We start from the raw sequence: 21583 nt of genomic DNA on the forward strand, positions 1-21583 counted from the left end.
TTACAAGAAATGCAGCTGTCTATCTTGATTAGTAGACCAGAAAATCACATATCCACCATAGTATTACGGAATAACAGACATACAACGTGATTTATAAAGTAGCATTGCTCATAAAAAAAAACATGATAAAGGCAACATTAAAGACAAAGCAAAGTGCATTGCTACGTTTTTTAGTTGCAATATTATAATATACTTGCCGTAATGAAATTTGCAAATTCAATTATTAAATGATAATAAATTCACTAGAATGAATACAGGGATAGGTCATTAGTAGATATATGAATCTTCCTCCAAATATTTGATTGAGAAAATCTTTGGTAGCCTGAAAGTATCCAATAAAGCCTAAACATTCCTGACCATAAGAATCCCCTCTCCTCCCCACCACCTATTTTCAACGATTTAAAATTGTTGATAAACATTACTCCCTCTTTCCCGCTGATTTCTTATTAATATATTCATCAACTTTCCTCTTCATGGCATTTACTTATCCAAGTTTAATAAACTCATGGAGACAGGGGTAGAGCATTAGGGAATTAATTTACGCCAGGTCCAACAGCTAATGGTAGCAATATCACCTTTTCTGTCCAAACACCCTAGATATAAAGAAACACTCGACAGACAACCAATGCTGCGGTTTTATTTTGCTGATATTAATTTAAGATACTATATTTACCAAATAATGCCATTTTAATAATGAATATTTGGATACTTTCATAGATTCCAAATGAACCCCAAGAACCTAGGAAATGGTTGAAAATAAGTAAAGTTGCTCTAGCTCTTAACCCAAAATTGAGATTAGAAAAAATAAATAAAATGAGATATTTATGTAGCTAGTCTTTTTCCTGAAATAAATGCAGAATTTAATATTCATCATTATTGATTAAAATAGAATTATAGAGTTTAACAAGGACAAGAATTGGTACACCGATAAAACTCCTAAAGTGACAAACCTCCTAATATGACAAACTTCCTAAAGAGACATCTCTTAATTTTGTCCCAGGATTTAAAAAAAATTATTAAATAAAAAAAAATCTTCCAAAATTTGAAGACAAAATCAACCAACAGTCGACCCTAACCTCAAACTCAATAAATGTGATATTTTTTTAGGAGTTTTTACTTTATAGATGTCCCTTTACGTTTGTCTCTTTGGTAGAGTCAGAAAGTCACTCAAAAATCAGCCACGTGACATCATAAAAATGAGAGGTTTCTTTCCCAATTATCCTCTCATCTCCTTCATCTTTATGACGTCACGTGTCTGATTTTTGAGTGACTTTCTCCCCCTACTCATAATGATTTAAACCCACATAGTGCCTCCAAAGGCTTCTAGGGGGCGAATCCGCTCGTTATTTAAAGAATAAATTATAATTTTTTTAAAGTTTTCTATAATTTTTACACTTTTTGTAAGAACCAAATTATCTCGGAAATAAAAAGTTTTGTTTCGTAGTATTGTGTAGCAGAGAGTGAGAGAGGGGATAATGGGCTTTTTGATACATTTATCTACAAAATTATGAAAAAGTTTTCTTATTTGTTATATTATCAACTTTGGGGGACTTTTCTCGTATTTTATCAATTGGTTAATTAAGTGAGTGTCCAAACGTATGAACCACTAATTGTAGTCTACAGTAGGTTTACTTTTTTGTATCATCCTTGGGGAGGTACATCAATATATCTGCCATTGTCTTATCCCATTAGAACCCTGGTGGTGTAGGCTATATTTCTTGTAATTAATTATTAATGAAATATATAAAATATGTGTGAATATTCACATTTCATATTAATACTAGAGAAAGGGAAAAAAGAAGAAAATACAGCATTTTAAGCTTTGCATTTTTTGCTCGTTTTTTGTCGCTTTAATTTTCTATCTCTAATTGTCAATTTTCTTACATCCATGACATTTTGACATTTTGAAAACAATTATTTTTTTTGATGCAGTATTCCTTATTATTTAATAATATTGTGGGCGTTATCCTCTTTTTTTCAATTTTGAAAATTTGAGTACTCCCCCCCCCCCCCCGACAGCGAACAACTAGTTTAGGTTAGGTTAGATTATAGGCTAAGGAGCCGAGCGCTATGGCTAGTAAGGGATATAAGTTTTCCGGAATTGTAATGTAGGGAGTAGATTTGAAATCTGCATCAAATTTTAAGGATTTATTATAAAATTCGTTTTTTGTATAATTCTTTATCTAAAAGCGGAAATACAAATTAAGTTAATTAATTTTGGCATCTGTGATTGGTGGATTTAAAAAATCTGCGCTCTGATTGGATGTCGTACATCATTCAACCAATTAGAGCGCAGGTAGTTTAAAATCCACCTATCCTATTGGTCAAAATTAATTAACTTAAAATGTATTTTCGCTTTTAGATAAAGAATTTTACAAAAAACGAATTTTATAAAAAATCCTTAAAATTTGATGCAGATTTCAAATCTACTCCCTACATTAAAATTCCGGAAAACTTATATCTCTTAATGGCTAGGCATGCAAGGGGGTCAAAAGTCCTGGGAAGGTTCCACAAGAGAAATTGCCGAAAAATATTGAAATTTTCCCGTTGGCCGGCGCAAGTATCGTATAAACATGACTAAACAAGAATTATAATCAGCCGATCACAGAAAAATTATTTATCAAATTAAATTAAATTAAATTATTATAAAATAAAACCCATTTAAAGTGCCATTAGAGGCCTCTAGGGGCCAAACCGCAAGCGATTAATATTGTAATAGTGGTGTAATATTTATATTAACATCCAATTATTTAAAAAGTTTTTTTTAGTTTTATTATGCCTTATCCATGTTAAGAAGTGTCCTCATCTATGTTATTATTTATTAATACTCTGATGAGTGGTAATATGTATTTCATCTTCTACTCATCAAAAACTTTATACAGATCTTAAGTAGTTTTCCCACTAGACTTTTCTTTATAACAACAAGCATGTGGCTATCAGTTGTTTTTTTGACAAAAAAAATCATTAATTATACATACTTATGAGAAACATAAAAATAAAAAATAGAGTGTAAATATACTAGAATAGCGGCGGAAGAGGATTGTTGTAGCTCAGAGGTGGGTTCTTAAAAAAATTTTACCCCACTAAAATCAGTTTGGAACATTATAACCAGTGGGGAAAATGCAAAATTTGGTAATATTGATTCTTAAAAAACTTTTACCCCACTTATTATAATGTTCCAAAATGATTTTTTGAGTGGGGATAGAATATCCTCATTAGAACATTATTTTGAAATTTGGAAGATTTTTTAGGTTTTTGTCTTTGTTAATTTTTTTGACATGTTTTTTTATGCTTAATTTAAATATTTGAAAATTTGAAAAATCTCTGAATTAAAAAAAAAAAAATATTCCAAATTTAATTGTGACTACCCCACTCGGTCTTTTGGAACATTATTTTGGTACACTATTTTTTTCAATTAAATTTTTTTTTAAGAATTAAATTTGCATTTCCTCCATTTGATGTTCCAAAAAAATGGGAAAACAAGGGAGAAATTGAGTGTTCCAAACAAGTGTTCCAAAGTTCAGTGGGGTAAGGTTTTTTAAGAACCCACCTCAGTTGTAACGCACGGAGTTACTGTGGTGAGAGTTTGAGTTCAAGTATCCGTGTGGCAACTCGAATTTCTCAATTGTAATCAGACTTGCATAAAGTATGCATGTTTAATTCATTAATTATTATTGGACTAAACTTGACATGCTAGAAAACCAAATTAAATGAATGCCCCCCCCCCCCAAAAAAAAACAATAAAAGCAATAATTTATATTTGATTGTAAAATTTAAAATTCCTTACATTCTTTTCTCGTATTCATTCGAATCCGGTGGATAGGAACCGGTTCTCATCCATACGAAAAAACTATTTCTAGCATCGTGTCCAGCTTTCTACAAATATAAAAATGTACAATCATAAGATTAAAACCAGTTTTTTTAACCGGTGCCTTCGGCACCTCGGGGCTAAAAAAAAGTTTTAATCTTATAATTGTACATTCTATATCCGCGGAAAGCCGTTTATAATACGATGCGAGAAATAACTATTATCTCCCTCGCACAGGGTGTTTATACGTTTGTGCGAAGTTTAACTTTTACACTAAAAATACTTGTCAATTCAATTTTAATACAGCTAAGATAATTAAAACGTTTTTATGCATATATAATTAAATGGTGTAATTTTCATATTTAAACTTTGTGTATAATTTTTTTTAGATGTTTTGTAAGAGAACTTATTTTATCAAATTTCATGGGAAAATGAGATTATGTAAAATCCGCCCAGCGATGCCCTCCGCAATTAATTTCACATTTCTGCACAAAATAATACCTTCATACTCGTATTACATGTTTTTCCAAAAATGAATGCAAGTTTTTAAGAGTGTTTTAATTTTTAAAAACTGCGCTTTATAATAATTAATTCATATTTTACGCAAGTCTGATTGTAATATATTCAAGCAACTTCCCCTTGATTGTGTAAAAAAAGGGAGATTATTGAGTGGTTTGGACACTTAATAGTCACGCATATAATATTTATGCAATTCTTATCCCAAGCTTCTTACCGTTGACAAATGCCTTCACCCTTCTGCTACAGCCTTACCCTAAAACAATCAAAAAGAGTGTAAAAGTAAAATTACTTCCCCCTCCCTTAAATTTAAAGAGGATGTAAAAAATGCTTTCTGCTTTGAATACCAATCAAAATTTTTTTTTATGATTTTTTATGCTGATTTTTTAGGTTGTGGGACACCCTGAGGGTGGGGGGGGGGGGGGGGGGTAGTGGGGTGTATCTAGCCTCTTGACACTAAAAAAACACCCATCTTGTTATCATAAAAACATCCTTAAAGCTCAAATTAATTCTTTGATTTTTAAACTATTTTTCTTATTGTATTTTTTAGAGTGCAGAAAGAAGTATTGTATGTAACATCTTCCCAAGTCCTATAACTATTGGCTCAAATAATATCAGGTCATTTTATACATTTTTCAAAGCTATTCTGTAACTAGGTTATGGTCGTAAGTTCTTTACTATTCGTTTTTTTAATTTGATCAAATCATTTAACCTACTACTAATCCATTTGGCCTAAAGGTCCTAATCGTGCATAGATTTTTAAATAGATTGAAAATGGGGGGGGGGAGGGTAGTGTTATCGTGATTGAAATGGTTTTAATTAGAATGAGAGGGTTTATCTGCTCGCTAGGCACTTTTAAAGGAAATCATCGTTCATTCTGTAAATCATATGTTTGTTTGTTTAACAATATAATAAAACTTTTATTCATATTTAGGACAGATTTTCACTTTTCAGCAGTGAAGCTTTATGCTGGTATTGAAATAATATCTTTTAGGGGCCAGGTAAAAGTTTTGATTAAAATACAAAATATTATTATCAAACGTTATAGTAAAGTCAAGGTGTCTTTAATTGCAATTTAAAAAAAACAAGGATGACAACATCCATAAAAGCGAGGACAAACGAACATTATCACTTGTAGATTGTTAGAACTGAATTAGCAGAATATTAATGCATCAGTACAAACAATATTTTAAGAAAATTTGTTGCAAAATTGCATAAATAGTTGATACTGTTTAAGGACATACTTACATTTTTGGGACTTGTTTATAGAGATGCTTCGCTTTTAACATTGTACCTTGTTGTAATAGGAATCAGTTTTCAAAAAATCAGAAGAATCGGATAATTTTTACACACAAAAATTTGTTCTCAAAAAAGTTAAAAATCGATATGTTTAAAATGGACGTACGGACATTCTGGTATTATTTATAGAGTTGCTACGCTTTCTAAATTGTACCTAACTACTATAGAAATCATCATGCAAAGTTTTGAATCGATAGGACAATTCTAACCTGTTTAACTTAACGAAAAGAGCTAACTCTCTGTGACGGATGGACGGACCGACCCTAATTATAGAAAAGCTTCGCTTTTAAAAATGGGGCGATGTTACGATAGGGACTATTCCCAAAAAGTATTTTCATATAAATTATCATTAAAGAAATTATGTTGATGATTATTTGTCTTTGATATTAAAAACAGTTGTCCGTTAATGGATTACTATACTAGAGTTTTTTGTGTTAAACATATCTTTGGTATAGATTCAGAACTGGTTTTATTTCAGTGGAAATTCATCAGATTGGGATTAATACTGAAAATAATGTTATTCACAATAACAACAAACTTATGCATGAAAGAAAGGAATACAGTTTTGCACTTCTTCTAGCAATTCCAATTTTTTAAAACGGTGTCTCGGCCCTTTGGACCTCTAAACAGTGGTCTCCAAAAAAATTTGTCTGTTTGTCACACATTGGTGAAATAAATACTTTTTACTAATCTAAAATTTGCTGTAGTAGAGCTAGAAGAATAGTTCTTACAGTTTTGAAATTGTCTTATTAAGTTTAATCGATCTAGGACACTACGTTCGTCCGTCAAAGACATTTATAAATGTTTCCCGGATAGATCTTTTATTAATTTTTAGTTCAATTTAGAGGGTAGTTTGTTACATATCAAGCTAGTAAGATTCAGAAAAGATTTCCCTATGCCTTTACGTGAAGTGACAGTAATCTTTTTTTATTTAATAAAGCAATAGTTTTTATAAACACTAATCTTGTTCCAAAATTTATTTTCGGCAGTAAGTAAGACCATTTACAATATTTAGGTTCAAAGTGAAAGCGAGGAATTAAACCAAGAAGATAACAAATTTATTTTAAATCAAGGACTCAACTCAGAGGTAAACTTTTCCGCCGTAAAGTGTATTTTAATTCAATATATGCACTTTACTTTAACATTTTTTTCAGTTTCGATAACTACTGAACTTTTTTCCATTTAGGGGTAGCTTCATAAGGTCCCGTGGACGTGGTGATTTTAGGCTATCTAGTAAAATAGTGATGTTATTTTGTCTAAAACCTGAGATTTTAAGAACTACTGAACCGACTAAGTTCTTTTTTTTACATAATTTAAAATTATCATTAGATATTGAGAATAAAATATGTAATTTAGATTTTTGAATTAATATATTTTTTGTAAAACTTCGAAACAAAAAATTTATTATTTTAGGTATCTTTGTCGCTTGTATCTAGAGAACCAGTTGAAAAAGTTTTTAGAATTGAGAATCAAGTCACAGACATCAATTTTGATCAAACAATTCAGGTTTTTAGTTTTGCATATAAAAGAATGGGGGTTAATGTGTAGATATTTTAGTTAATGTATAAAAGACAAGTCTCGGCAGCCTCGATGAAGTCTCAAATTTAAAATTTATGGAAAAGAGGGATTTTGGTCAGATAAGACTTTGAACTAAATTTTAAAAAAATTAAGATTGATTTCCCTGAGGCTAAAATAGGCTGCTGATGTGTCGATAAAAATAAAGGCGTACCAAATTTTAATTATCCAAAAATTCATTTCAGAAAAACTTTTGAATTTTAAACACTATTCACCTCATATTCGCACCTTTTTTTGGTGATAAATGTTTAAAAGATAAAGAACAAGTAAAATGAACTTTTTAAAGAACTAAAGTTAGTTAGAAAATTATATAGAATACTTTATAGTTAATGTAAGAAAGTTTTGTTTATTTTTGCTATGCCATAAATTGATATCCTTGTCCCTGTAATAAATTTTTTGGATCTAGTGCAGTTCACGGTAAAATATTCCTGAAAATCTCCAAAATCTATGAATTTTTAAGGCTGTTAGCCGCCAAACGGCTAAACGTACATTTGATGCCCGCACATCGTTTTAAGCGGCATAGGAAGGCCTGCTAATGATCTGGAATAGCCAGGATCCAATGATGCACAGAAAAAAAACCCGCCTAAAACAAGTTTTTATTTGCGCATTTATGTGCACTGCAAGATAAGTGACAAAGTGTGCATTATTGATTATGATTATTCCAGATTATTCGGTTAAAATTTTGTGCGCTCAGAAGCCTTTAAAGTTCATAGAATTTTAAAGATAATCGTTACCGAATCATTTTACTATAAACTGCACTTGACCCAATATTTTTGTATTTTGTGATGCACTATATAATATATGTGTGTCTAATATAGATAAAGAACACTGGTAGCTCTGCTGTAAACAGAGCAGCAGTTAATCTCTTAATCCCATATGGATTCTACCAAGATAATCAAAAGGTTAGTACTGTAGGATAGGTATAATTGAGACACAAATTTGAGGTCTAACCCAGCTTATATCCCCCACAACGCCCTCTATTTTGATCCAAAAAAGGTGCTTTAACCCCTCCGGGTAACTCTGAACCTTACTTTATTGCATCTTATAAAATATGAAGTAATAAATTTTGTTTTGATGTATGTATCAATCAAAATAGTCACTCCCTTTTACCAAAAAGCCCTAAAGTCAGTTTCCAGCCAATATTAAAAAAGCCAAATTATCTCAAAAAAACTCTTTATGTCTCAATTAGACCTGGACCCTGGTTGTTGAAATTAAAGTATTTTCACAATACATTCAAGACTTTCACTCATTATTAAAAACAATAATATATTTTGCTTTACATTATTATTCTCATTATTTTCAAATTTAAAAATATTTTGGATCCCAAAGAATGAATGGAAATAACATGTTTGGAACTTTTGTTGTCTTATTTTTATATGTTTGTTTGTTTATGTGTGAGTGAGTGTTAATAAGTATAACTGAAACAGCTAAACCGAATGTTGCAATTAAGATTCGTTTATATTACATAATTTATTTTCCTAGAAAATGATTTAGGTTTAGCATAAGTCACCATAATGACTCAGTAACGAGATAGTAACTAGTTTTTATTTAATTAAAATATTAATTTTTCCCAAATAATATATTAACCTTTTAGATACCATAATAGTACTTAGTTGTTTACATGTCTAATTAGATATCTAAAATACCACTAGGAAGCAGCTTATAGTGCCTAAAAAACAAATACGTCAAACAATACAGCAGCATAGGCAGCTGATAGTGCCTAATAAAAAATGACGTCATACAATACAAATGACCAAAGATAGGCCAACATACAATTTCCCATTGATTAATTACAATGTATACTGGCCTATCATTGGTAATTTGTCATTTCTTATTTGGCACTATAAGCTGCTTCACAATTCGTTCCACTAATTTTAGGGGGTTTCAACGTTCATTTTTATGCTATTTCTTTTTTTTAAAAACAAAGCCAATAGTATTATAATAATGTAGGTTATCATATTGAAGAATATCCAAGTTAGAAATGCGGCAGATACCGACTCATCTTCAAATCCAACATCCTGCAAGGAGTCAGAGTTCCAGGCTAGACAACCTGAAGGTATCAGGGATCTAAAGGGATAAGTCAATGGCCGATGAATTTATGTACATTGTACATCCCCAAAAATGATACACAAAATTACCTCTTTTGTAGATTACAATTTCTGATTAAAACGTTTGAACACTCAAATAAATGAACCAACCAATTATAATTGAATGAAAAAATATTTATACATAAGTGGCACTTAATTTTCTTAACTTTCTATGTTTCGTAGTTAGGATTTACGTGTAAGATCTTTGCAATTTATAGGGTTCATTGTCAGAGAGAGAGAGAGAGAGAGAGAGAGGAGACAAAGGGCTGTTTATTACACTAATCCCCATTTCCTTATTAGTTTTATTAAGAAATTTTATTAGTTGGGTTAACAACTTTGGGGACTTTGTGATTGGTTAGTTTATTAAGTTATGTATCCAACCACTAATATTTAACTACAAAAAGGGTAATTTGTGTATCATCATCGAACATGTTCATCAATTTATCGTCCATAGTCTTATCCCTATAGATCCCTGGTTGATTATAATTATTACAGGAATAAACATGTCATTGTCAGGACAACGCTCCTGAAACGGACCTGGTCATAGAATAAACTTTTACTTAACGATAGCAAGCCTAAATAACAAACATTCATTTGAAATTTGAAATTTGATTTAATAAAGAAGATGCCATAAAATGTTCAAACTAAACAAAAAGAACATAATTAATAATAATTCATTCATTAATATGTTTAATCAATATATCAAAAATCAAAGTAGCTTTGAAACTGCCCGTACAAAAAAAAATAAAAAAAAGAGTTCGGCATCGCGCGTCAGCCGCCTGTAAGCCTCAGGGAAATCATTTTTTACAATTTAATAGAAAAACAAGTAAACTAGACCCAAATATGGCTGGCAAACCCTCTTTTCAAAAAAATTCAAAGTATCCAAATGGATTTAAATTAGAGGCTTAGTCGCTGCTGTGCGCAGCTTTCAAGCTCTGAGAAAAAACCTAAGAAAAAGATTGAAACCCATTTTGTAGATTAAACAATTATATATATAAAAAAAACAGAAAAGTTAAGAAATTAAAAAAAAAGATCTTCCAAACAAAGTTGGTTATCTAATTGTATTTTGTGTTTATGATATAAAGTAATTTATTTCATGTAATGTATATAAAATATGTATAAGGGATCTTTCTCCAGTACTTATACTTTTAAACAAGGATGACAACATCCATAAAAAGCTCTAAAATGGAAGGACAAACGAACATTAAAACTTGTAGAGTGTCAAAAATGATTAAGAAGAATTTAATGCATGAGACTAAACAAAATTGTAAGTAAATCTGTTGTAAAACAACTTAGATACTTTTTTGGACATACTTACATTTTTAGGACTTGATAATAGAGATGCTTCGCTTACAACAATGTACCTTGTTCAGTTGTAATGGGAATCAATATACCAAAATCATATGAATCGGATAATTCTAATATAAAAAAATTGGTAGTCAAATAAGTAAAAAATTTGCATGTTTAAAATGGACTTACGGTCATTATGGTAACGAATATAGAGTTGCTTCGCTTACCTAACTACTACAGGAATCACATGCAAAGTATGAAATCGATAGGACAATTCTAACATACCTAAATTAACGGAAAGATCTATCCGTTAGGTACAGACGTAACGACGTACGGACTGACCCTAATTATAGAAGAGCTTCGCTTTTAAAAGGTTCGCTGTAATTTATCTAGAATTATGATATATACGTATATAAAAGTAACAGGATGTGTGTTTGTCTGTCCGTCTGTGTGTACTTTACAAAGAAGCTTTTCATAGGTCCAAGGGACTACTTTGGGATAGGGTAAAAAAAGGGTATGCCCATAGAGGCCTCTAGGGGCATAGCTGCTAATTCTCAAATAAAAGAGACTATATGTCTATATGCCTATCTGTTTGTTAGAGACAAAAATAATTTTAACCGCTGGATAAATTTAGCTTCTATTACGTCTTGTAAAGGCTTTTCGGAAAAATAAGGTTTTGCTTTCCAGAGAATATTTTTGTAAACTGGTCATTAAGGCATTTAGATAATTTACAAGGGGGAAAGAAACAATTACCCCTTCAATATTAAATTATTTTCATAGCAATTTTTTTTAATATTGAATTTTGAACTACCTCTTGGGACGAAGCTATATTTCTTTTAAAATTTTACAATCCTCTTGGGCTGGGTTAGTAGGTAAACCTTTATCAATATTTTGGTGAATTTTTATTTACGTCATTTCAAAAGAAATTTTTTAACAAACTACATGTTTATTGGTGTAAAAAATATGGATAAAACATTAAAACTAACATAAAACAATAAAATTAAATGCAAGCAAAGCAATTAAGTACATATTGCTATTTTATTGGTGTTTTTCTTACATTTTCTAACTCCAATATTTTGGTAAAAGGGTAAGCTTTGCATTTTAATTAATTTGAATCAAAAATATCTCTGAAGTTCATCAAAATTTGTTGTAAAGTTGTTTAATTAACATTTTATTAAAATGTTTCATACACATAATTTAATCGTTTTTTTAAACTTTAATCCATTCTATATATTTCCAATGCTTAAATGGAACATTTGAAAACAAATTCAGCAATGCAAACAAAAGTTTTGCAATTGTTTTTCAATTGTTTTTTTAAGTACATTTCAAAAGAATCAGTGTTTTTATAATTTTATTTATTACTAGCAGCTTCTCCACTAGCCTCTAGGGGCTTTGCCCTAAGAGGTTTGATCAACCTAATTTTTCGTATTTATATTTAACAAGAAAAAGTAAAAAAAAATTTTGGGGGGATGGGGGCAGTCGACCCCCCTTTCTCAATTTTAGTTGTAAAAAGTAATTTTTTTTTGGGGGGGGGGGATTTTTTATATTTTTGGGGGTTTGGGTTGTCCCCTTAAAACCATCACAGGACCAGTAGGAATATTCCCAATCGTTTTGTTGGTTACTGAGATCTTAAGCTTCAGACGGACAGACAGACAGACAGACGGACAGACAGACATCGTTCTACTTTATATTTTAGATTATTACTAAACAACCAAAATAAAAAGTAACGTGAATGTTTCACACTTCAAGTAAAAGTATCCAAGGATACACAGGGATAGAACAATGGCCGATAAATTGATGTACATTCACAATGATAATTCACAAAATTACCTCTTCTTTAGATTAAACTTAGTAGCTGAAAAGTATGAACACACAAATTAATTAATCGACCAATAAAAATTCGCAAAAGTCCTCAAAATTGTCAAGCTATCAAATAATTATAAACTTATTATAAAACTTTGGGTACTTGTGTAATAAACAGAACATTGTCCCTTCCCTCTCTTGGTCACATGTATATATATTCATATTAAGGTGATATGTCTCTAAGTTTAAACTGTGGAATACCTGGAACTTTATGTAAGAGTGTCGTATGTTCACCTCTTTACGTTGATAATAAAAGGTTTAGCCCAGGTAAATATACATAAAAGGAAGCAACTTATAGTGCCTATCAAAAAGGGATGTCATACAATACAAATGACCAATTATTGGCCAGTATACATTTTAATTTACCAATGTTAAATTTTATACTAACCTATCGTTGGTCATTTGTATCGTATGACGTCATTCTTTTATAGGCACTATAATCTGCTTCACATAAAAGCCAATTTTTCTAAATTTAAGGTTTGTCCTTCCGTACTTTGTAATAATGATGGTAAAAGTATTTTGAACCTTTCCGTTAAATATACTCTAAGTAAATTTACTTTTTATTTTACCAGATAACTATTTACTTTCTTGGTGAAAATTTATTCCCATAACCCGCAAAACAAGGCATAAATCTGAAATATTGTTGGTTTCCAATTGCTACTTAGGTTTACTTATTGGTTTACTCTAAATAATAGTGCCCATGCGATGTGGACAAAATACCAAGAAAATTCGCCTTTTTTTGTGTCTAGCTGTTTATTGGTGAGTCACCTGAGCTGGATATTAAATCATTTCAATGGTGTGCCAAATGCCGCGCTGTGATTGGCTGAAATTCGGCGCACCCCGATTAGGCGTACCACTGAAATGATTTAAAGATCCAGCTCTGATTGTCTTTTACTTCTACACTGCATGAAAAATAACAGTTTGACTTAATTGTAGCATTTGACATTCATTATTTTTAGAGTTGTTAATAACTGGAGTTTTAATTGAAGAAGAATTAAAACAATTAAATCTATTTTCAATTTCAACATTAGCAGAACTCAAGGTAAGATCCCTTTACCCTGATTGAAAGGTACCAGCCTGTATGCCTTTTGTCTGTGTGTAACAAATAAACAGAAATGGTTCTCATTTACAGCTCAGTGAAGTTTCTCATAATTCCATGAAGGTTTTATAAGTAATTTGAGGGACAATACATTTACCCTCTCTATGAACTTCAATTCTAGAAAAAATAATTCCCGCCATTGAGTCAAAATTTTTAGGAAAGTTTTACATAGATCCTGCGATAGTTTTAGGCTGTTTTTTTGCACATTTGAGCTTTAGAGTGATTTTCAACTATTTTCTTTCCCCATCTTGTTGTTTTAAATAAAGTGTCCCTAGATGGCAGTGGCACAATCGCTAGTTTCTTTAAAATTATATACTTATACTTTTGAATAATATTCGTTACGAAAGAATGAATTCATTCTAGATGTTGTTAGGATTTTTCAACAATTATAGTGAATGATTTTTATTTTTTATTTTATTAAGGTTGTGCTTTCTTATAATCGGATAATTTGTCTTAAATGTTTACTAAAAAAAAATATTAATTTTTTAATAGTACATTTTTTAGATAGTTTGATAACTATACAATACACATGGATCATTATAAAGTATAGCAATTGATAATCAAGACAAATAAAAAGTAACTTTTTTCCATTAGGTTATTGGTGGGCCTTCAGAATGGATAGAAAATGGGACTCGAAATTATACCACAATATTTGTATCAAAAGATAGAAGTTCAACACTTTCTGCTGGAACGGTAAAACAATAAACGATAAACGAGGGGAATTCGGTTTTTCAAAGTTCCTAAAGTTTTATAATAACTTTATCTTATTCCTTATCTTAACAACTTTGAAAAGTTTTATTTAAATTTGATTGGTTGGTTCATTTAGTTGAGTGGTCAAACTATTCAACCACTAATTGTAATCTGCAGAGGGATAAATTATGTAAATTATCTATGGAGATATAATTAAATTCATTTGCCATTGTCTTATCCCTTTATATCACAGGATAGATAAATACTTCTAAAAGTCTTTTTTACTTTTATTAAAATTTACATGATAACAGGAAGCTTCATATGTTGAAGTTCCTATTGAAAACTTTAGCAATTTCCCTCAAAGAGCTTGTTGGGCACAGCAACCAACCCCTTAATTGTGTAAGATAAATCGAACATAACGATTGAGAGAGAGGGGTGCGAGTGTCTGATGATAAAAAAAAAACTTTTTACTTGTGGTTCATTATTTGCTTTTCAAAAATTTACATGATATTTGTTTAGGTTATAGTCATATCTGTGCTAAGTGCTTTAGTATTTGTTGTTATTCTCACAATTATACTCTGGAGATGTGGTTGTTTCAGGTTAGATTAGTTTATATTTGTCGTTTTATCCACTGTTTAAGCGTCTAAGCTTTTTTTGACCGCACTGAAATATACATTGGGTTTTTGAAATTTTTGACGGTGTAGAAAAAAAGGACAAATTAATGCTTAGACTATATGCGCTTGAACATCTTTAAAAATTAAGCTTTAGATATTAGATAGAAGCTACCTTCAAGAGGAAAAAGTGAATAATCATACAGTAGCTTCGATACTAAAAAGAGCAAAACATATTTTTTAAATATATTGAAATATGAAAATGCCAATCTTATGTAAAATGAAAAAGTTACTTCAATATGCAAATCTATTATCTATAACTACATATTCTACACACAACTTAAATATTAATTTCCAATTTGATTTGGCTAAATTTACAATTCAAGAAATTTAAATTTTTCACCTTTTTATTAAGGTAAACGGATCCTTGTAGTGTAGCGTAAAGGTTCAAATTCTACAGACACGTAAGGCTAAACAGAGTGCGAATTATAGAGAAGCTTCACTCTTAAGTAACAAACGCAGTGGGTTTAGAATATGTACAAGATTATTCAACAAAAGTCAATGCAATACTGAAGAACAATATCATATAATCTTTTAGGATAGGTTATAATGAATATAAGTAGTCTCCTCCCCCAACCTGGGGTTTGGGGGCTGGTTCTACGGTCCTGCTTGGCATGATAACTTGGATGATTCCTTTAATTTTGTATTTTCAAATAAATCCTAGGTTAAATTTAACACAATAAATAAATAATCTTGACATTTATATAAGGAATACAAAATAACCTGGCCACTACACAAGTAGTATAATGGATGCTCTTTAAAAAGGTTCGCTACTATTTAATTTATATCCTTGTGTTATTTTAGGAGTAAGAAGGAGGAGATAGAACAAATGAGACAGGATGAGGCTGCGGCACAAGAATTCAACTCTCACAACCAAAAACAGGTTAAAACCAGTGAAATAAAGGGACGAAACAATAACCGACAAATTGATGTACAACCTTAATGATGATACACAAAATTTCCCCTTCTTTAGATTAAAATTAGTGGGTAAAACTTATGAACACAAAACTTATTCAATCAACCAATCAGAAATCCCTAAAGTCCCCAAAGTTGTTAAGCCAACGAATAAGAAAACGTTATTGCTTGACTTTGGGGACTTGTGTAATAAACATCCTACTGTCCCCTCTCTCTCTGGGTTAAAAGGCCGTTGAGGGTGAATGCCTAAAATTAATCCACATGCCGCAAAATTCATTTTCATATGGGATATGAATTAATTTTTCTTTCCTTGTATTATTCCTGTATTTCTGGGTTGGTACAACAGCGAAAAAGGATATTTTGATTAGCAATTTTGACCACAGGAAAGTTTTTTATAATATCTAAAAAAAATGACGTCGGACTGGCCTATAATTGTTCAATTAAAATGTGTATCGACCTATAATTAGTCATTTGTACTGTATAACGTCATTTTTATAGGCACTATAAAGAGCCTTTTTATATTAATTAGCTTTACAAATTGTTACTTACAATTTCAGGAATCATCCTGCACAGTTTTGAATTAATAGGCCGCTTCTAACATGTCTAAATCAGGGATATCCATTACGGATGAAAGGACGGACAAGCCGACACTGATTAAAGAAATGCTTCGATTTTAAAATCTCTAAAAAACAAACTAAAGAAGAAAAAAAATTAGGGAAAGAGGGAACATTGGGCTGTTTATTACACTAGTCTCCAAAGTTTTGTTAACGTTTTTTTATTTGTTGCCAAAACAAATTTGGGACTTTAATTGAATTTTGATTGGTTAGTTAATTAAGTTGAATATGCAAACGTTTTAACCACTTATTTTGATATACAGAAGGGGTAATTTTGTGTATCATCTTTGAGTATGTCGAACAATTTATCGGCCATTGTCTTATCCCTGATAAAAATCAAATAGTCATGTTATTTTCAGGCAGTAAATGAGGAAGATGAGATAAATCGTCCACCCTCACAAGTTCATGAACGGGAACCAATGCTCAAAAATAAATCAACTTCTCCTAGTTCTCCAAATAATGTTTAGTTCTTAAATGGCAAAGAAAAAAATAATTGTGTAATGTAATAAAATGTCGTCATACCTGAATAAATATTGGAGTGGAAGCTCTTTATTTTGCCTATATAAAAGGAGATAAAATTTAAGATCTTTTGGCCAAAATATCTCAAATGCTGACGTCAAAAGTTTTCCAATTTATCACATTTTTGTATAGGCACTATCCTTGTTAACAATTTTTAAAAGCGAAGCTTTTCTATAATTAGGGTCGGTCCGTCCGTCCGTAACGGATAGCTTTTTTCGTTAATTTAGGCATGTTAGAATCGTCCTATTGATTTCAAACTTTCCATGGTGATTCCTGTAGTAGTTAGGTACGATTTAGAAAGCTTAGCAACTCTATAATCATTACAAGAATGTCCGTACGTCCATTTTAAACATGATGATTTTTTTAAACTTTTTTAACAACTAGTTTTTATGTGATCTAATACTCCGATTGATCTGATTTTTGGTATACTATTTCCTGGGACAACAAAGTACAATTTTATAAGCGAAGCAACTCTATAAGCAAGTCCTAAAGTTATAAGTATGTCCATAAACATTATTCTGTATCAAGCAGTTTTTCAACAATTTTACTTTCAATTTTGCTTCGATTCATACACATTTATATTCTGACTATTCAGTTCTGACATTATACAAGTGTTAATGTCTGTTTGTCGCACCGTTTCAGTGCTTCGCTTTTATGGATGTTGTCATCCTTGTTTTAATGTTTTTCTTATGGGTAATTTTATTCAAAAGAATAAATGATGAATTATATTTTATGTAATAGATAGCTTAATGATTTTCATTAGGTCTCATTAACACAAGCGGCGTTGCCCAAAGTCCTGAAGTGATTCACAAATTTAATAATTTATAATGTGGACATTGAACAACATATATTAATGTGGACTACATAGCATTTAATAAAAGAGTTTTAACCTATTATTAACCTTCTGTCGTTATTAATGCATAATGATTTTAGTAGTGAAGCAAATTTGTAATTCGAAATGTCTGTCCGTTCGTCTGTTAAAAACGTTATTCGGATAACGTGTATCAAGATAGACAGCTTATTTTTTCAAAGCGAAGCTTTTCTATAATTAGGGTCGGTCCGTCCGTCCGTCCGTCCGTCACAGAGAGTTAGCTCTTTTCGTTAAATTAAACAGGTTAGAATTGTCCTATCGATTCCAAACTTTGCATGATGATTCCTATAGTAGTTAGGTACAATTAAGAAAGCGTAGCAACTCTATAAACAATACCAGAATGTCCGTACGTCCATTTTAAACATGTCATTTTTTAACTTTTTTGACAACAAATTATTGTATGTTAAAATTATCCGATTCTTCTGATTTTTTGAAAACTGATTCCTATTACAACAAGGTACAATGTTATAAGCGAAGCATCTCTATAAACAAGTCCCAAAAATGTAAGTATGTCCTTAAACAGTATCATCTATTTATGCAGTTTTGCAACAAATTTTCTTAAAATATTGTTTGTACTGATGCATTAATATTCTGCTAATTCAGTTCTGACAATCTACAAATGTTAATGTGTGTTTGTCCTTCCATTTCAGAGCTTCGCTTTTATGGATGTTGTCATCCTTGTTTGGTAAAGATTCTCTGTACCAATAAAATCCAGTATACAATTTTATTTGTCCGTGGGTCTATCGATCAAGCTGAATAATAATTCATGGAATTAATTATCTTTGTTTTATTGTAAAAGAACCATTGGACAATAAAATATACAAAAAAAATTTTCAATAAAAATATGTTTATTTTAATGATTAAGATAATTAAAAATTTCTTTTGAATAATCTAATTACTGCATTAATTTAAAATAAAAAAAAACATTTCAATAAAATAATTATATAATCGTGCATTATCAAAGAACTATTGGACAAAACATAAAAATATTATTATTTTAATGATTAAGTTGAATAGAAATTTCTTTTGTATTTCACAAATTACTGCCTTAACCCCTAACAGTCTGGCCCTTTCCGCAACTTTATAGGAGGCTCCCCCCTATAAAATTTTTGTTCATGTTTGATAATAAATTTCCGACTATATGTGAGTCGAACTCAATTTTTGCTTCCTTCACCCTTTTATTTAACAACCTTTGTTTTTAGGTCCTTTTTTACTTAAAAATTTCAAAAGGCTGCCATCATTTTTTTATTTCTTAAGCTAAATAAAACAACATTTTTAAAGAAAATGTTTATCTTTATGTATAATTTATATTAGAAATCTCAAAACATTTCAAACGTCGCAGCTGTACTTGGCGGGAAAAAGGCGGCGGATCTTTATGAAATTGTAATATGTTAAACTTTAAAGTCTCTAAGTCAATGGATGGGGGGGGGGAAGAGTTAAAAACCATTTCAATAAAATAGTTACATAATCTTGCATGAAACTAATATTTGATAAGTAAATTTATTATCAACTATATAAAGGGTGAGCAAAAAAAAAATGCGTACCTTTTTAAAATTCAAATTGCACGGCTTGTGTTAATGATAGAAAAATGTTATGCATATCGTTAGAACTGCTATGAACTCTATTTTTTGGAAATATAAGAACGATTCCTCTGCTACGTATAGTTAGGGAGCTACGTGTTAAAATGTCCCAACTGATGTAAAACTTGACTTGCGAGTAAATTTTAAAATATAACTAAAAATTAGAAAAGATATTTTGCAAAAAGAGATACCTACATTTTTTAATTTCAAATTGCGCAGCTTGTGTTAATAGTAGAAAAATGTTACGCATACCGTTAGAACCGCTATGAACTGCATTTTTTGGAAATATTTGAACGGTTCCTGTGCTATGCATAGTTTAGGAGCTAGATGGTAAAATGTCCCAAAATTTACTCGCAAGTCAAGTTTTAAGTCAGTTGGGACATTTTAACACGTAGCTCCTAAACTATGCGTATCACAGGAATCGTAGTTATATTTCCTAAAAATAGACTTCATAGCGGTTCTAACGATACGCATAACATTTTTCTACTATTAACACAAGCCGCGCAATTTCAATTTTAAAAAGGTACGCATTTTTTTGCTCACCCTTTACAATAAAAATATAATTATTTTAATGATGATTAAGTTAAATAGAAATTTCTTTTGATAATCAAGTTACTGCCTTAATTTAAAAACTATTTCAATAAAATAAATATGTAATCTTGCAATTAGAAATATATGAATGAAAAGAATATTTTTGAATTAAAATGTTATGTACTAGGTGATTAAAATTGAGTAAAAAAATATAATTATCGTAATGTATAAAACTTAATTTCGTTTGAATTAAACAAATTACTGCCTGAATTCAAAAACCATTTTAATAAAATTTCATTTAATCTTCCAATTAGAAGAAAATAGAAAGGATATTTTTTTAATTGAAATATATAAAAGGTTAAAAAAAAATAATCACCTCACGTATATCAATATAAACCCTACAGTTTGGGTCAAAAACTAATAAAAAAATAACCCCAATTCATGCTCCAGCAATGATAATAAAAGAATATTGAATTTTGAATCTACTCACTGTTTATTCTCTACATAACGAGTGCATATTTTATGACAAATTAAAACAGGTTTGTGTTTTTTTAAAAGAACAAAGCCCTTGAAAGGGTATAGTCCTTTCCATGACATCGCTCCATATGGGGCGATGATTTTCTATAGCTCCTTCAAGGAGCTATAGCATAGCCTCTTATCATATGGAGCGATGTGATAGCCCCTTTTAAGGAGCGTTCATATCGCCTCTTATGATAAGAGGCTATGCTATAGCTCCTTCATGGCCTCTTAATAGCTCCTTTGAAGGGGCGTTAATATCGCCTCTTATGATAAGAGGCTATACTATAGCCCCATGATGGCTCCTTTATAGCCTCTCCATCGCCCCTCCGTAGTCCCTTACCTTAATTTATATAACAACCCACTTGATGGCCCCTACATCGCTCCTCCATCGCCCCTTCTCCAAATTTATATTACATTGTACTTTGATGGCCCCTACATCGCTCCTACATCGCCCCTTCATCGCTCCTACATCGCTCCTACATTGCTCCTTCTCCAAATTTATATTAAATTGTACTGTGATGGCCCCTACATCGCTCCTACATCGCTCCTTCATCGCTCCTACATCGCCCCTTCATCGCTCCTTCTCCAAATTTATATTACATTGTACTTTGATGGCCCCTACATCGCCCCTCCATCGCTCCTACATCGCTCCTTCATCGCTCCTTCTCCAAATTTATATTAAATTGTACTGTGATGGCCCCTACATCGCTCCTACATCGCTCCTTCATCGCTCCTACATCCCCCCTTCATCGCTCCTTCTCCAAATTTATATTACATTGTACTTTGATGGCCCCTACATCGCCTCTCCATCGCTCCTACATCGCCCCTCCATAGCTCCTACATCGCTCCTTCATCGCTCCTTCATCGCTCCTTCTCCAAATTTATATTAAATTGTACTGTGATGGCCCCTACATCGCTCCTTCATCGCTCCTACATCGCCCCTTCATCGCTCCTTCTCCAAATTTATATTACATTGTACTTTGATGGCCCCTACATCGCCCCTCCATCGCTCCTACATCGCCCCTCCATCGCTCCTACATCGCTCCTTCATCGCTCCTTCTCCAAATTTATGTACTGTGATGGCCCCTACATCGCTCCTCTATCGCTCCTTCATCGCTCCTACATCGCCCCTTCAT

At 31.3% G+C, this 21583-nt stretch overlaps 1 protein-coding gene across 1 annotated transcript in view; it reads left to right on the forward strand.

The window, feature by feature from the left end:
- The window catches only part of LOC145319257 (integrin alpha-PS5-like), a 69137-nt gene extending 52166 nt beyond the window's left edge, over positions 1-16971 (forward strand). Inside the window, exons 26-37 of the mRNA XM_080161269.1 lie at positions 4875-4942; positions 5259-5325; positions 6639-6710; positions 7037-7129; positions 8017-8100; positions 9149-9254; positions 12607-12705; positions 13398-13480; positions 14132-14230; positions 14747-14826; positions 15703-15781; positions 16787-16971. Of these exons, the coding sequence (XP_080017395.1) occupies positions 4875-4942; positions 5259-5325; positions 6639-6710; positions 7037-7129; positions 8017-8100; positions 9149-9254; positions 12607-12705; positions 13398-13480; positions 14132-14230; positions 14747-14826; positions 15703-15781; positions 16787-16894 (1038 nt within the window). The 3' untranslated portion in view covers positions 16895-16971. The remainder of the gene's footprint in view (positions 1-4874; positions 4943-5258; positions 5326-6638; positions 6711-7036; positions 7130-8016; positions 8101-9148; positions 9255-12606; positions 12706-13397; positions 13481-14131; positions 14231-14746; positions 14827-15702; positions 15782-16786) is intronic.
- Positions 16972-21583: the final 4612 nt, after the last annotated feature.

Source organism: Acartia tonsa, chromosome 5 (genome assembly GCF_053477335.1).
Source record: "Acartia tonsa isolate MP-2025a chromosome 5, ASM5347733v1, whole genome shotgun sequence".
Taxonomy (NCBI): Eukaryota; Metazoa; Arthropoda; class Copepoda; order Calanoida; family Acartiidae; genus Acartia; species Acartia tonsa.